General features: G+C 40.3%; 1 protein-coding gene across 4 annotated transcripts in view; it reads right to left on the bottom strand.

Moving 5' to 3' along the window:
* znf609b (zinc finger protein 609b) overlaps positions 1-14,928 on the bottom strand; it is an 86,716-nt gene that overhangs the window by 19,248 nt on the left and 52,540 nt on the right. For all 4 annotated transcript variants that reach the window (XM_077562951.1, XM_077562949.1, XM_077562953.1 and 1 more), the window contains one exon: positions 5,831-6,056. In XM_077562951.1, coding sequence (XP_077419077.1) covers positions 5,831-6,056 — 226 coding nt within the window. The remainder of the gene's footprint in view (positions 1-5,830; positions 6,057-14,928) is intronic.

Below are 14,928 nucleotides of genomic sequence, written 5' to 3'. Positions count from 1 at the left end.
AACATTGATCACAAGCAGCCCATATTATTTTTGTGTTTGGGATTTTAAGAATCTGTGGGGCCTGCTTAGGGAACAAGCTGCTGTGTAATGCAGGTGTGTGCGTGCGTGTGTGTGTGAGGCTTTGGGGGAGGGGGTTAGGGTGCACTGGCAGTGAGCAGGACTATTTGGCCGAAGAGGCCCCTCTGTGTTCCTTCTACCCTAGAGCAGAAGCCAGTGCATTCTGGGCTGTATTTCAAGAGCAATAAACCTCTCCAGCACTTTAGAGATGACATTTGGAGGTATCAGCATGCTAAGCCTGGGAGGGGTTGGCCCATCGCTATGCTGACATGACCCTGGGAGCTGCCACTGCCTCCTCTGTGCTGAGGGGATTTGTGTCAGTACTGGGCCTCAAAATACCATGGTTATGACCCCCTACCCCCACAGTCTCCCCTTCTCCTGTCTACGCTTCACTTGCCACCAGACTGACTCAACAGCACACATTTGCTTTTCCTCTCCTCTAATGACCCATTTTCCTCCATCATCACCCGAGAAAAAGAATCTGATTGTATTTAGTTTAGTGATCTGGTAATCCAGGGCAATAATCCCCATAACTAGTGAAGATTTATAAACCACAAACATGCCGTAATATCATTCCAGACTAAGATGAATAAGATGCTCCATCTTTGTTCAAACCACATAGGAGGAAAAATGGATTGTGCCTTATCAAGCAAGATTCTTGTCATCAATGTCCAGAGGTCAAGCTACTGTGATTGCATTTTGTTTGCTGCTTGTTGATCCATTTCTTTCTCTTACACAGTGACTTGGTTGACACACACAATTACATGGGGTCTGTTGTTCATTTACTCCCACAAGGCTCAAAGGCCGAGGTGATGAAGCAGCTGTTGGCTGGCATGCCAAATGCAATGCATACGCACACATACACAGTACATGCTTAAACAGCTTTGTATGAGACTTGTCATGCCGTGGCATATAGGATTGTTAAAAAACACTACTAAATAGGATGGCCCCTGCTATGTTTTCCCGATATATTTCTTGCTTTTTACTGATAGTACGCTGGACTTATTTTCCTCATTCTCCATATTCAGCTATCCAACAATGTCAGAAATCTGTTTTCATTAATCTCTTAAACTCTGTTTCCAACCAAGTGGTCGTGTTCAGTTTGGTTCGCCATATTATTAAACCCCAAATAGGCTTGTGTTTCCATTGCAGTGTTTGTTGGCGGGATGTGGTAGCTGCATCGGCTACATAAACAGCGTGAGATCATAGCGGCAAGAAACCACATACCGGTAACTCAATTAACTCTTTTACTGCCAAGGACGTTAAATGACGTTTAGTAAAAACCTACGGAGGGCCGCCAAGGACGTTAAAAGACGTTCTCCCAATTTTTTTTTTTTTTTTTTGGAAACGGGTGGAGGAAAGCCTTGGCCAGCTGTGGTGAAAGTTTCAAGCAGATCTAGTTAGCCTAATGACTATTTTTGGCCCCTAGATGGCAGCGATGACTCTCTTTTCACAAGATTGGGTAGGCGTCAGTAGAAGACGTGAGGCGGAGCTAGAGGGGACAATGGCTGGGGATGGGAAGCGAAAATGGCGACCGGTTGCAAGCAGCTCACGCTTGAGCATTTTTTTCAAAGACGAAAAGCATCGACCAGTGCTAAAGAGCACATTGATGACGACGATGATCATCATCGATGATGATGATGGTGACTCCGAGGTTGGAAGCGTTGACGCGGCAGTAGAAGACGTGAGGCGGAGCTAGATGGCTGAGGAAGCGAACAATGGCGACCGGTTGCAAGCAGCTCGTCGACCAATGCTAAAGAGCACAGTGATGACGACGATGATGATGATGGTGGCTCCGAGGTTGACTCCGAAGTTGGAAGCGTTGACGCCGAAGTTGGAAGCGTTGACGCGGCGGCTATGACCACGTCATAAAGCCTCACCGGCTAGCGATGCTAACACCGGAAAACGCGGAGCACAACCGAGCACTTCTGCACAGGCGGACGTTCAATCGGACGATGAAGAGTACCCCGAGTCCAATGCATATTCATCGGAGGAGTGGGTACAGTCTGCTACTTGCTATTCCCTGAAAAAAAAGGCCGTCAAGAAAGTGTAACGTCTGCACGCAAAAGGGGCAATCGCAGTGAAACGAATCTGTTGTGCAAATCCTGCTCTGTCTCCTTGCACGCAGGGGAGTGTTACAAAAAGAAAAACTGTATTTGAAACATCCACATAATTGTAAATAGTACCACAGTTGCACACATTTGTAAATAGTTTGCGAAATTGTTTTGTCAAATTGTTACACTGTTGAATGGAAATAAAACGTATTTTGCAATCTAAAAACGCTTTTTCATTGTTGGTGGTAGTGTTTTACAGAAGTAAAGCACTATTTAGGTGTTTGTGGCATCATTCATGGACAAAAAGAAGTGTACAATTCACTAGAGTGCATGAAATAACATTGTTTCACAAAAAGCTCTTTTTCTCCGCTTTTTTGTTTCAAAACAGAGCATTTCGGTGAAACTAACCATTTTCTATTGTTGATTACTGAAGAACGGAATAAGGTAGAAACAAACTTTTTTTTCTGATGAAAGATGAGAGTTCAATCTTTCATTTGGTAGTATGTGTGTTTCCATAGTCCAAACACAACATTTTCTGTGGACCTTGAAAGATCAGTCAAAATGCTTAAATCGGCTAGCACTGGCGGCATCCCTTTTCTGAAATCGTCTGGCAGTCAAAGAGTTAAAACAAAAAAGAATATAAATGTGACATGGAGACGTGCTGTGTTGTGACAGTGTAAGCTACAGCAAGGTGTAAATTACTCGCTTCTACGTAATGCACTGTTTTTGATTTTTCTAGTTGCCATGGTGCAAATCCCACCGGAAATACACAACTAAAGGTAAATAAACATGGAGAAATAGACTTGACCGTAGAAAGGTAAAAGCGGAAATGATGTCACCTTAACAGAAATGTCGACTGCATGTAAATGTAGCCATGGAAGTGACAACTCTGATAAGCAATACAACCATAGCAGTGAATCTACCGTACACAGCAAAATCCATTGTACTTCTGCAACAAGAACCCCAACAAAAAGATGTAAAGTACGACAGTAAAGACTAAATATTTGGATGTGTCAAAAAGTGTTATACAAATGATCCTGATGGTTTCTACCACCTGGCTTGTACCTGCACAGTTAACTCCCCCAGTACCCTCATCCCGCAAAGCCCCTTTCAACACCAACCTCTACGGTAGTTTCCCACCGTAACATTTGAAAACCACTTAAAGTATTCCCCCATGCCACTCAGAAGACCAATCCACAGCCTGTTTTAGCCAAAATAGCCGTTTCAAGAGAGTGCAGGCAAAGGACAACCTCTAACTACGAAGGGAGATATGTCGAGAAAAGGTGGGGGTAGTCACATTGTGAGAGGCAAAGAATAAGAAAAGACAAATGCAGTGCTGGTGTTGGCTCTGAGCCATGTTTGTGTCACTAACAGAAGTCGCCTTGTGTAACTCCCACCCCTGCCGCAGGCTCTTGCCTGACTCGCTCTCAGTTCGCATGAAGAACAGTCACGGGGTGAATAGCAGGATACTTGTGAGCAGAAAAGAAAAAGGATATGTCAAGACCAACCCTGGGCTGGAAGGAAAATCACAAGTGGTAAAGGAGGTGGCCTCTACAGAAACAACTAATCTTTGGACTTGATTGGGCAGGATGATCTGTTGATGATTTATGTAAGGGCACTGGCCAAATCAAGGAGGGATGTGCATTTAACAAAGCTTTAACTAAGGGGGAAATCAATTGGCTAATCTTTCAATAAATAGCCGACTGCTGAATAGTGTCCATCAAAGATGAAGTGATTTACGGAAAGATCTTCATTTAATTTTCAAGATTTTTCACCTTGATCGTCTAAAATAGGAAATACTTTGTTTATAACAAAGACAAATAGTGGAAATGTAAATTGGAGCATGTAGCATAGCTATATTATTGAGGAATAGTACACAGCACAAGCAGCACACAAGCCAGATGCAACAAAAGTTCTTGTTTAGGAATTAGCATATAACGCATATCTAAGCATATCAGTTATGTGTGTGTGTGTGTGTGTGTGATGACGTCAATCTTCATTTACGACTGTCACACGTAAACGCGGATCCGGAGAACTCTCCAAATCTTCACTTTTGCCAGAACTTTTTTGACACCTTTGTTTTTAATGAAAAAAATCCCCGGGAACGTGTGGATGACAGGGCAAAACGCAAAAAAATATTTCCCGTAGGCAACCCCCCCGGCGACGTCTAGACAGTGCTTGAAAGTTGCCCAGTTATAAGCATATTGACAAAGTCACGAGACCACTGGTCAGCATTTGTGGTATACTGTGCGACGCAACTTTCAACGCTCAATTTATGCTACCTTCTTAGATACGCATGTTCGTTGGATTTAATAATATTTTTACCAACTTATCGGGCTTGACAAAATATTGCTTGAATCAATACAGTACATCTTTTTAGGGGCTCACGTCCATGTATTTTTCCGGGGGGAAAATACTTTTCCCCTTAGCTGCTTCTGTAGCCTGCTGACGACGCACATTTTGCACCGACAACACGATGGAGAACAAACAAGAGGTAGGTTTGTTTGGATAGGTTCAGTGACAATTTTGCTTTTTCTTATACTGACAGGGGCATAAACTTTATTTTTGGAACTGTTATTATTTTTTATTTTATTTAAATGCCATATGACCCAATGCTAACATCTTATTTACAAAAAAGTGTCTAACTATAATTAAGGACCAAGAGTCCCCCTGCTTCACACATCAACACTTATATGCCGCAATCAAGCAGCACTGAACCGGACTTAACCATTATTTATTCAGGATTTCTTGCCTTCTGCCTTCATTTTAGCACTGGATTGCATTTTTGGTCTGTATTTAATCTTTTATCTGAACTGATCCAAATGACATTCGAGCTCAGTTAAAATCAGACTAAGACCCAACTCTTTCAGCTCTCGGTCCAATTGCTTGGGAGCACACCAGGGTTAGAATGAAGTGTTCACACTTGATCAAACAAACCATATTCAAAGAAACTTTAAAGCTGTCAAATGTGAGCCCACTATTAATAAAACACTGAAAACAAGAGCAGCAAGCTATGTAATCTTATCCAACATCAGTGTCTGACCTCACAAATGTTCTCATCCAAAATTCCCACTGACACTCTCCAAAACCTTGAAGAAAGCCTTCCAAGGATGGTAACATCTTTTATAGCGTTTTTTTGTTGTTGGATTGAAAGTTGGATTTTTTTTTTTGGGACGTCTATAGCCGTCAATGGCAGTGAATGAGTTAAACATCTTGCCTTCACAACTGTGTTCTTATAGTAAAGATGCAAGCAATTCAAATTCAGTTTGTTAGCATGTGAACTAATTTTGAATGTGTGCACCAGTGGCAGCCATGACATTTGCTTTTAACACACAACTTGATGCACCCATATTGTGACAGCAACATAAAACTGTGCTGACTAGCTGAGCCAAACCAAACTGAACGGGCCAGTATTTGCAGAGAAAAACACTGACAGTCACAGCACTGGTTTTATAGCTTGTGAGAATCCCAGGCTCATTTTTCAGCAGACCGGCTTGCACGTGAAAAGCAGAATTGCTCCAAGTCTCTGGATAAAACCGGTTCCCAGCTGCACAATACCGCAATATATGAGGTTGTTTCATTTTATACTCATAAAAATGATGTTGAACAACATATCTCTTTATAAATAACTCACTTTACACACTTATATACTTTCCTCCGTATCACACCAAACCATTTTTTTCTCACAATCAATCATACAGAGGAAATAGTGCACTTACCATCTTCGGTTTCCTGCCACACGATGCCCTCGAGATTGACACTTGTACCAGGTTCACAGGGTCCCAAGCACTCAGGTTCCGTGGATAGGGCCACATCGGATGTGTTCACTGCTACTGAACGTGTACGCACCATTATCTGTTCACATGGCGAGGCAATCTCACTGTTGCCTACTGCAGCCAAAAGATGAAGGGGGGGAGGGACTGGTGTTGAGACAGGAGATTCCATCTGCAAGGGGAAAAAAAGGAGGACATTCAGAGAGACCCATGAGAGAATTCTGAACCATTATGTAAACACGTACAGAGATGACACTTAGATATACTCAACGAACGCCACAGTTGGCGGATGTGAAAATTGTGCATGGAGGACATGTTTGTCACACGCGAGACAATCTAATTTTAGTAATAAGGAGTTAAGTCGGCAATACCATCCTCCTGTCTTTTTTTTTTTTTTATCTTTAGAACTGAATCACAGAAAGAGAATTGCACTGTGTGTCTTTGTAATGCAGGTTTGGTCCAATCCACCCTTCTCCCAGTTTTCCACACAGGCAAGTGTGACTGACCCCTGCCGCCAGTCATCTTGCAGAGTGATCACTCATTAAATCCCTCACTTAAAAAGCTAGTTGTGTTAAGGGCGCTGGGTGCATAGGGTCAGGAATTGATTCCACCTGCTCTGACACTGTGACAGCAATGAAGAGACAGTCAGCCTACATGGAGAAGGAAAACGACAGGAAGGGAGGGGCGAGTCATCAGGGAGCAACCGATGGAGTGCACTGGCGCTAGGCAAGTGTGTGTGGGTGGAGGAAAGCGAGACAGGAAGACTAGTGGTGATTTAACAGCTACAGCGACACAAGGCGAGGGATGCAATGATACCAACTTTCTTTTCCCCATACAGAATATGAGTTGATTTTAATCAAATACTCTTCAAAAACAATAAACTAGTTGTTTCTTGAACATAACACTTTTTAGAGTAACGTTGACATTGTAACATCCAACTGTATGTTTTTCTAAATCTTGCCACACATTTCACTTCAATGTCGCCTGTAAAACAAGGCATTTCAGTTACATGGTGTCTCATTCTAACAAGGAAGCGCTGACAACACACACACACACACACACACACACACACACACACCCTCAAATGTCCTATGCAATGTTGATCTTTGTATAAAAAGTGGGTTCCCCACACGACAAAAGTATTTTCAAAAGCAAGTTATTTATTAATGATGATTCAGATTTGATTTTATGATGATTCAAAAACACTTGCAACAACGGTCCCTTTGGAAATACGTCGGCAATATTGGTGCAACACATACAGTAATAACATTTCTTCTTTGTTTTATTAAATGACGTGTGATCATGCGAGACTTCTACCTTGGAGAACTTGTTTTAAACTAGCACTCATTTATTTTCTCTCTCGATTATCCTTTTCAAAGTCACAGGGAGATGGAGCCTGTCGCCGTTGACTTTGGGTTTAGAAATGACTCCATCGCAAGTCAATTGCAGGGCACAAAATCAGACAGACAACCATCCACACTTACATTCTCACCGTCACTGAGTAGGAAATGAGCCCACACTGCCTTCACCCAAGCCAGGCGAGTGTACCCCTTCAGTGACAAGTTTGTGTTTGAAAATTGTTATCTCACTGATGAATTAATTTATTTTTAACTTATTAAAAATCAAAACATCTCAATGTCCCGATTGGCGATCAGTCAAATCTGTTTTCAAACAAAAAGCTGCCTTGCTTGTCGTAAGCCATGTTATTATTATTTTTGTTTCCAACTTTGTTGACCAGGAACGCTATGAGGTTGAATGTTGTAAGTCAGAGAGACATTTCCTACCAACAAGTAAAGTTATTGCAGATCAATACAAGAAGGCTCGCACTGGAGATTGCAATGTCACTCGGGTGTCAGACACTATTTTAATCTACTAAAAACAAAGTGACTAGTGAGACATTTATCTTCAATGGCATTATTTTGATTAGAAGAAGAAGAAGGGTAAAAAAAGATTATGTGCAATACCCACATTGTCGTTATTCGCTCAACCAATGGGAATGTTTTGATTACAACTGTCTCAATTAACATAAAAGTAATAAAACAAACCTTACACAACAGAGGCTACATATTTGTTAAAGGAGATGATTATCCACAAAGTAATGGCGTATTAATGTGTGCAGCCTGACAGAGCCAAGTCTAATGATATCTTAATCACTGTGTATCAGTTTTTGATGCATAATGTGGCGTGCTGAGTTGATGAGGCAAGAAATACCGCAAGATGACAGTTCTGTGGCCCTGGTGCAAGAAACAAGATAAAACCATCAAAGATGAACTTTCTGTAGAATAGAAGCGTGAGTGAGAGTGTTGTTGTAAATATGGCTATAGGGTATATTGCATATATACTAAGAAAGTGGTGGAAAGGAACACAAGCTTTAATATCCTTTTCAACCCTGAGTGTTTGTTTTGGGTGTTCTGAGTTGCTGTAGGGACTTGTAATGATTACAGTTGTACTCATAAACCTATGAGCACGACGGTATAGTTTTCAACTAGAATAAAGTTATTTTAATTGCTTTATTTTATTTCAATTGGCTTTAGTATTTGAATATGAAGGGGGAATTGAATATGCCATATTTGTTCGTGCCATTTTGCCCTTATCAGAAATCCCCCCCCCTTTTTTTTTTTTTACATAGTTTAGTCATTTTATGATCATCAAACAAATGTAAATATCTGAGAAAGACAACCCAAGCCAACATAAAAATGCAGTTTTTAATGGTGAATTTATGTATTAAAGGGAACGAAAAAAACATTCAAAGCTACTTGGCCGTGAGAAGAAAAGTACTTTCCTCCCTGGCTAATCACATTTTTGGAGTAAAGATTAGTTCATTTTTACTGATCACACTAGAACTCGATTACTTCCAATCCAGAAATCACCCACAAAAATAGAAATTGCAGACAAAAGGAATTTAAAAGTGATTGACATTTATCAGTCTGAAAAGGATTACAAAGCCATTCCCAAAGTTTTGGATTCCATCAAACCAAGTCAAGCACCATTATCCACAAATGGAACAAACAAGGAACAGTGTTGGACCTTTCCCAACCAACCCAAAATTACCCCAAAAGAACACTGATGACTCATCCAGGAGGTCACAAAGGAACTAAGAATATTATTGGAGAACAAAATGACGTCACATTCATGAGTCTGATATAAATAAAACTGGACCGGTCTGGTTACTGTCACTTAGGAGCGTCTAGTGCCAAGCCTCTGCCAGATGACAAAACATATGGCGCGACCACTACTAGTCTGGGCCTTTTTGATTAGATTTTTTATTTGTACTTAATTGCAAGCCGACGCTACCTACTTTGCAGACATGTTTACCAGAAATGTACAATGTTGTTGCTATAGATGTTCATTCTCTGATGGACAATGCCAGTTTTACCACAGACATATGGACGTCTGACGTTAGTCCACTGACTACGTTCGGCTTGATAGCGCAAATGCTGTTGTGCAAAAGTTATCGGGTTCAGACACAGCAACAGCGATGTGCGAGGTTGTCGAAATCATGTTTTGAACATAAACAAGAATATGGATGTTGTCCTGAGGGACAATGTGCGTAGTATGAGGCTATGAATGAACGTCAACGCGCTAGCCTGGACTGTTAGCATATGCTTCAGTTTGCTGTAAGAGGCTGTGCTGAGACGGAGGAGCATATGTGATTTTTTTTCCCTCTGTACTTTGGTTAAGTGATGCACTTTCAGGATTTATCTGAACTGAGATTTGCAAAAAGTTTTGAATTTTTAACTCTTTGACTGCCAGACGTTTTCAGAAACGGGTTGTCCCCACTGCCAGCCGATTTAAGCATTTTGACTGATCTTTCAAGGTCCACAGAAAATGTTGTGTTTGGACTATGGAAACACACATACTACCAAATGAAAGATTGGACTCTCAGCTTTCATCAGAAAAAAAGTTTGTTTCTACCTTATTCCGTTCTTCAGTAATCAACAATAGAAAATGGTTACTTTCACCGAAATTCTCTCTTTTGAAACAAAAAACGGAGAAAAAGAGCTTTTTGTGAAACGATGTTATTTCATGCACTCTAGTGAATTGTACACTTCTTTTTGTCCATGAATGATGCCACAAACACCTAAATAGTGCTTTACTTCTGTAAAACGCTTTCACCAACAATGAAAAAGTGTTTTTTGATTGCAAAATACGTTTATTTCCATTCAACAGTGTAACAATTTGACAAAACAATTTCGCAAACTATTTACAAATGTGTGCAACTGTGGTACTACTTACAATTATGTGGATGTTTCAAATACAGTTTTTCCTTTTGTAACGCTCTCCTGCGTGCATGATGATCATGTGCAGCTTTTTTCATTCAAGACCTGGACAACTTGCTGTGATTGACGGAACTATTAATTCTGCTCTTGACCAGAAAATCCATCCTTCAGTTGTGACTCAAAGCTTGGGTTTGGTAACTTTGAACAGTTTCTTTTTGCTTAATAAATACAATCACCGTTAAAAAAATAGTGATGATGTGTTTACTTGGGGGACCTTTGTGTGACATTTACATGTTTGATGATCTTAAACATTAAGGGAAAAAAACTATGCAAAAAAAGAGAGCAAATACTTTTCCAAGGCACTGCAGTTTCACTTGTTACGTAATTCTATTATTTCACAGTTTGTTCACATATTTTATGTTAGGTAGAGGAGTAATGTTCACACAAGGATCTACTAAATTATGCAAAATGTCAACATGAAGCATCTTCTCTTTGCACAAGACTTCATAGATAGATTTTAAAAACTTCTCCAAACCACAATGTTGGAGTGTCATCAAAGTTTTCTTCAATGAAATCCTACACCAGTTTCTTATGAGCCACACTCACATGAGTAATGTTTAACTGACTTACAAAGAGCCAGTGAACTTTGGATTAGTGTTATGCATACCACACAGTCTTGAAAGAGGAACATGGTAAAACTGTCTGGATTTACTATTATTGTACTACAACCTGCTCATAGCAGGCCAATACTGAGCCCATCAATTTCAGCTTTATTTTGTTCATTACTGTTAAAAGGAACCCGACTGTCATGACAAGTTTGCTCTAAATCATTTATTTGGTTGTTACTAACATAACTATGAGATTACAATGCTTACCTTGCTTTTTTTATAGGCGTTTCACATTGCTCGGCAGAGAGCCAGCAGTCATTCAACGTCACTGCGCACTGAATGCGTTGCGACGTAAATAACAATGCACGTCCAAATAAAGTTTCAATGAAATGTATTAAACTGGAAATGATTTATGAAAGCTGAATATCATAATTATGTTAGTAACAACCAAATAAATAATATAGAGCAAACTTGTCATTACAGCCGGGGTTCCTTCTAAGACTAAGAAATGGATCGTGGACATTGATGTTTGGTTACAAAACAATTCATTCTAAATTTGAAATCTTCCATTATATGGACTCTTTGCACAAATAGCTGTGACGTATTTGTGGGAAAATCTCATAACGCACAGTCTTTTCCTGTAATGGCCATCGCCGTTTGTTTTCCTTCAGAGAACCTCGACCAGTTGTCAGCGTTTTGGAGTATTTTTTCGTCATTTTTTTTTACGAGTGTGGTTGTGTGCATTTGTCAAGGCAAAAGTCAATAGACGGCAGAGCTCTGCCTTGTTTTTTACTCTTATGCTGACCACCGGAGACAGTTTGTTGCAACTTGTTAACATTTGCAGGGATAACTGTAGTTGTCGACCACACAGGGGCGCCGTTTGCTAACTACAGAGCTGTATTTTGAAGCTTAAACTTTGATGTGTTGTTACTCTATTTACGAAATTATCTATTTAAGTGTAATAATAATTTCAAGCAATGACATCATTACCAGAGCTTAAGCCGTTAAAATTACAGCTCTGGGTGTTCTAATTAGTAGTTTTAAAATTCTGATAGACAATGTTAAAGCAAGCAGCGACTCTTGTTCTTTTTCAGTGGGTTAAAGGTTTAGGCTTGGAGTTTTACATCACATCATCAGTGCACTCCGCTGAAGTCTCCCCGCACCGGAAGGTTGGGTGCACTCATAAGACGAATGCGGAAGTGATTTGTGCATATAGTCCATACTGGAGCAAATTTCAAAAAAGCAATATGTGCTAATTAGTGCCCAACCGATTATTAAGCCTGCTGATTAAATTGGCCGATTTTAGCCTTTGTAACATCTGGAAAAATCCTTGGTAAATTTGCTGATGTTTGCCGATTGTTTTTCCCTTCATTCAACATGCAACACTAAGTATAATAAAATTATTCGATAAATCGATAGGATACAATAATTAATTCTAAAAATATTGGATAGTGACAGCTCAACCTACCACCAACATCGCTAGGCTGCTACTGCACACTGTCGTAACACGGCAGTTGAAATGCTTGTGCTTTCTGTAACAAGGTAATAGCTTGCCGATCACTGGCATGACAGAAAATGGGTTACGAGCACATTTGCATTAGCATTAGCTTTGTTATGCCGCAGATCACCGCTAAGGCCTTGTTCAGACTGGCAGCCCAAATCCGATTTTTAGCCCATCCAGATTGAAATTGGATGGCTCTTGAGATCCGATTTTTGCGGGGCGGATTGAAACCACATGCGGGAGGTAGTTTCATATCCGATTTGGACAGGATGCGCCTCAGTCTGATCAGCTCGAAACACTCAGAATGGATTTGACTGTCCGTGACGTCACTCAGCGTTCAAAAACCCAATGCCCCCGCGCTGTCAATATTCAATCGGTTCGCTGCCCGCCTGGTTCCTTGCATGCTCTGCAGTCAAACGCCTTGACAGCTCCACTGCCCCGTTGGCTCCGCTCATGCTCAACCGGAAATACATTGACAGTTTACGTTACTTGCGCTGAAGCCGGTCCTGCTACCCCATCAGTTCTTCACATGCGCAACCGGAAATAGCCAATTAGTGCTCGACCGTAGCCATAGACATATGGTTGTAAAAAAAAAAAAAAGAGAAAAAAAAAGTACGGAGCGGTAAACAGCGTCATATGACGTCAAACACTATACGCGATTCGGTCTTGTATTTCTTTCTTTCTTTCTTCTGGCCACTGCATATTTGTAAGACACCGATGTCAAACTACAAAAGAACACACACACATCATCTGACTGAATTCAAGTATGATATCACACTGGACAGTGATAATGTTAGTACTAAGCTTGACTAGCAAAATAAAAAAAAAAAGCGTTTTGGAAATGTTATAACAGATAATCCTGAAATACAAGGCTGAGTGTCAATCATTAAGTCTTCACTAGCGGCCCTCATTCAAATCTAATAACCCTGTTCTACACAAAACTCTTTTTGGGTGCTGAATTATGAATGACTGTTACTGTGATGGTTGCATATTCACACAAGACAGCTGCCACAGGTCAGAAAGAATCATCTCTGCAATAACAGTTATGCACACATCACTGCTGAACCTCGGCATGTTTAGTGGTGCTTAACATGAGTGAGACACAAAACAGTAGTTTGTTTTCATCATTTTCTCACTATAGTCTCTGTGCTTGCCACTCACTTTTTCCTCTTTCTTGCTCTGTTTTAACTTTTTTTTTTTTTTACACATTCGTACATACAAATCCTTTGGAATGCAGGTTGCCAACATAAACGTGAGGGGGAGGTAAGTTTTTTGTATATTGCCACACATTTACAACTGCAAACTTAGAGCCTTCATGAGCCGTTTAAAAAAAAAAGGGAGGGGGGGTAAGTAAGTATGCCTGAGTAACTGCCACTGTTCTCACAGAGTTTTGAGAAATTGATCATTCAGTTAATGCATAGAAAGTCTCCACTAATTTATTGAAACTCATTTGCTATTAACATGTTTACATATTTGACCCCAAAAAAATTATCCCTGCCAATCTAAATGTAACACACAAATCATATACAGGTATATCCTACTAATCCGTGTTGGGGAAGTTTATTTTCCACGCAAACTAGTTCAAAGTTCACAATTTTTAAAATGAACGAGTTCAGTTCATAGTTCATGTTAGCTGCTGGAGTTGCCAAATAATTACCCTTAGCCACTAATTCAGGCTCATTTATGGTGTATTTACCTGAGTTTTCCTGTTGTAGTATAACAAGAGAAAACCTGGCGCCCATGAATAAATATGAACTGCGTTCAGCCCGTTCACAGAAACGTTCATGAAGCAAAAACACTACGGTCAGTTCACGTTCACCCAAAATATGAACGAGTTGATGAAATTTTGTTCACTGAACTCGTTCAGGTACAACACTGCCACTAATAGTAAATGTTTTCATTGGCTATTAGGTCTGAGCAATTAATGAAGATGATGGTTTAGATTTTGGCTTCTCTTGATCTTAAAAACATTCTAAATAAAGGAAAACTATTAATGTGCCGAACGGCGTGTTGTGTCTGCAATTCCCCTATGTTAGTTATGCAAGTACCCTGAATGCACCATGTTACTTGGGCAGCAAGCATGTGACGTTCTGCGATTCTGCCCTCCCCGAGTGAGCTTTAAACTGTTTAATGATACCACTGTTGTAGTTTACTGTAAAACGAAACACACAACAAAAAATGATTACGCAATATGCACATTTTCGATTAAGACATGCTTAAAAACATCGGTATACAGGGCAAAGTACCACAGGGCAAGATCAATGTGGGGATCCCCAATCTTCTCAATTAAGATGTGGCCAATGTGGACACACAATAACACAAACACAAAATAACTCCAACTACTCCTACAAATGTTGGGCTATTAATGTCATACAAAAGACAATCATTTGACGAGGCAAGCCTACATAGAATTTAAGTGAGCTAAGATTCATCAATAATCCTGATCTATTATAACAAAAAAATATTTGCTGTGGGTGGCGTGGTGGTTCACAGAGGAGACTTTCATGCAGCAAACACTTGATGCCCCATTTACAAGCCATTTATAATTGGCTGTAGACTAGTCAAAGGCTCCTTTATGCCAGGTCCCATGTCTGCAGTACAGAATAATGGATGACAATAATTACCGGCATTATACAGCCAAAAGCAGGGTTTGTTAAAGCGTTAGGTGAACAGTCAGTAAGCCATACTTGTTAGTCACTTAATCTATGTAAACCC

The sequence above is a fragment of the Vanacampus margaritifer genome, chromosome 4, assembly GCF_051991255.1.
Source record: "Vanacampus margaritifer isolate UIUO_Vmar chromosome 4, RoL_Vmar_1.0, whole genome shotgun sequence".
NCBI lineage: Eukaryota > Metazoa > Chordata > Actinopteri > Syngnathiformes > Syngnathidae > Vanacampus > Vanacampus margaritifer.
Note: the sequence above shows the minus strand (reverse complement) of the source record. Positions and strands in the feature narration are given on the sequence as shown.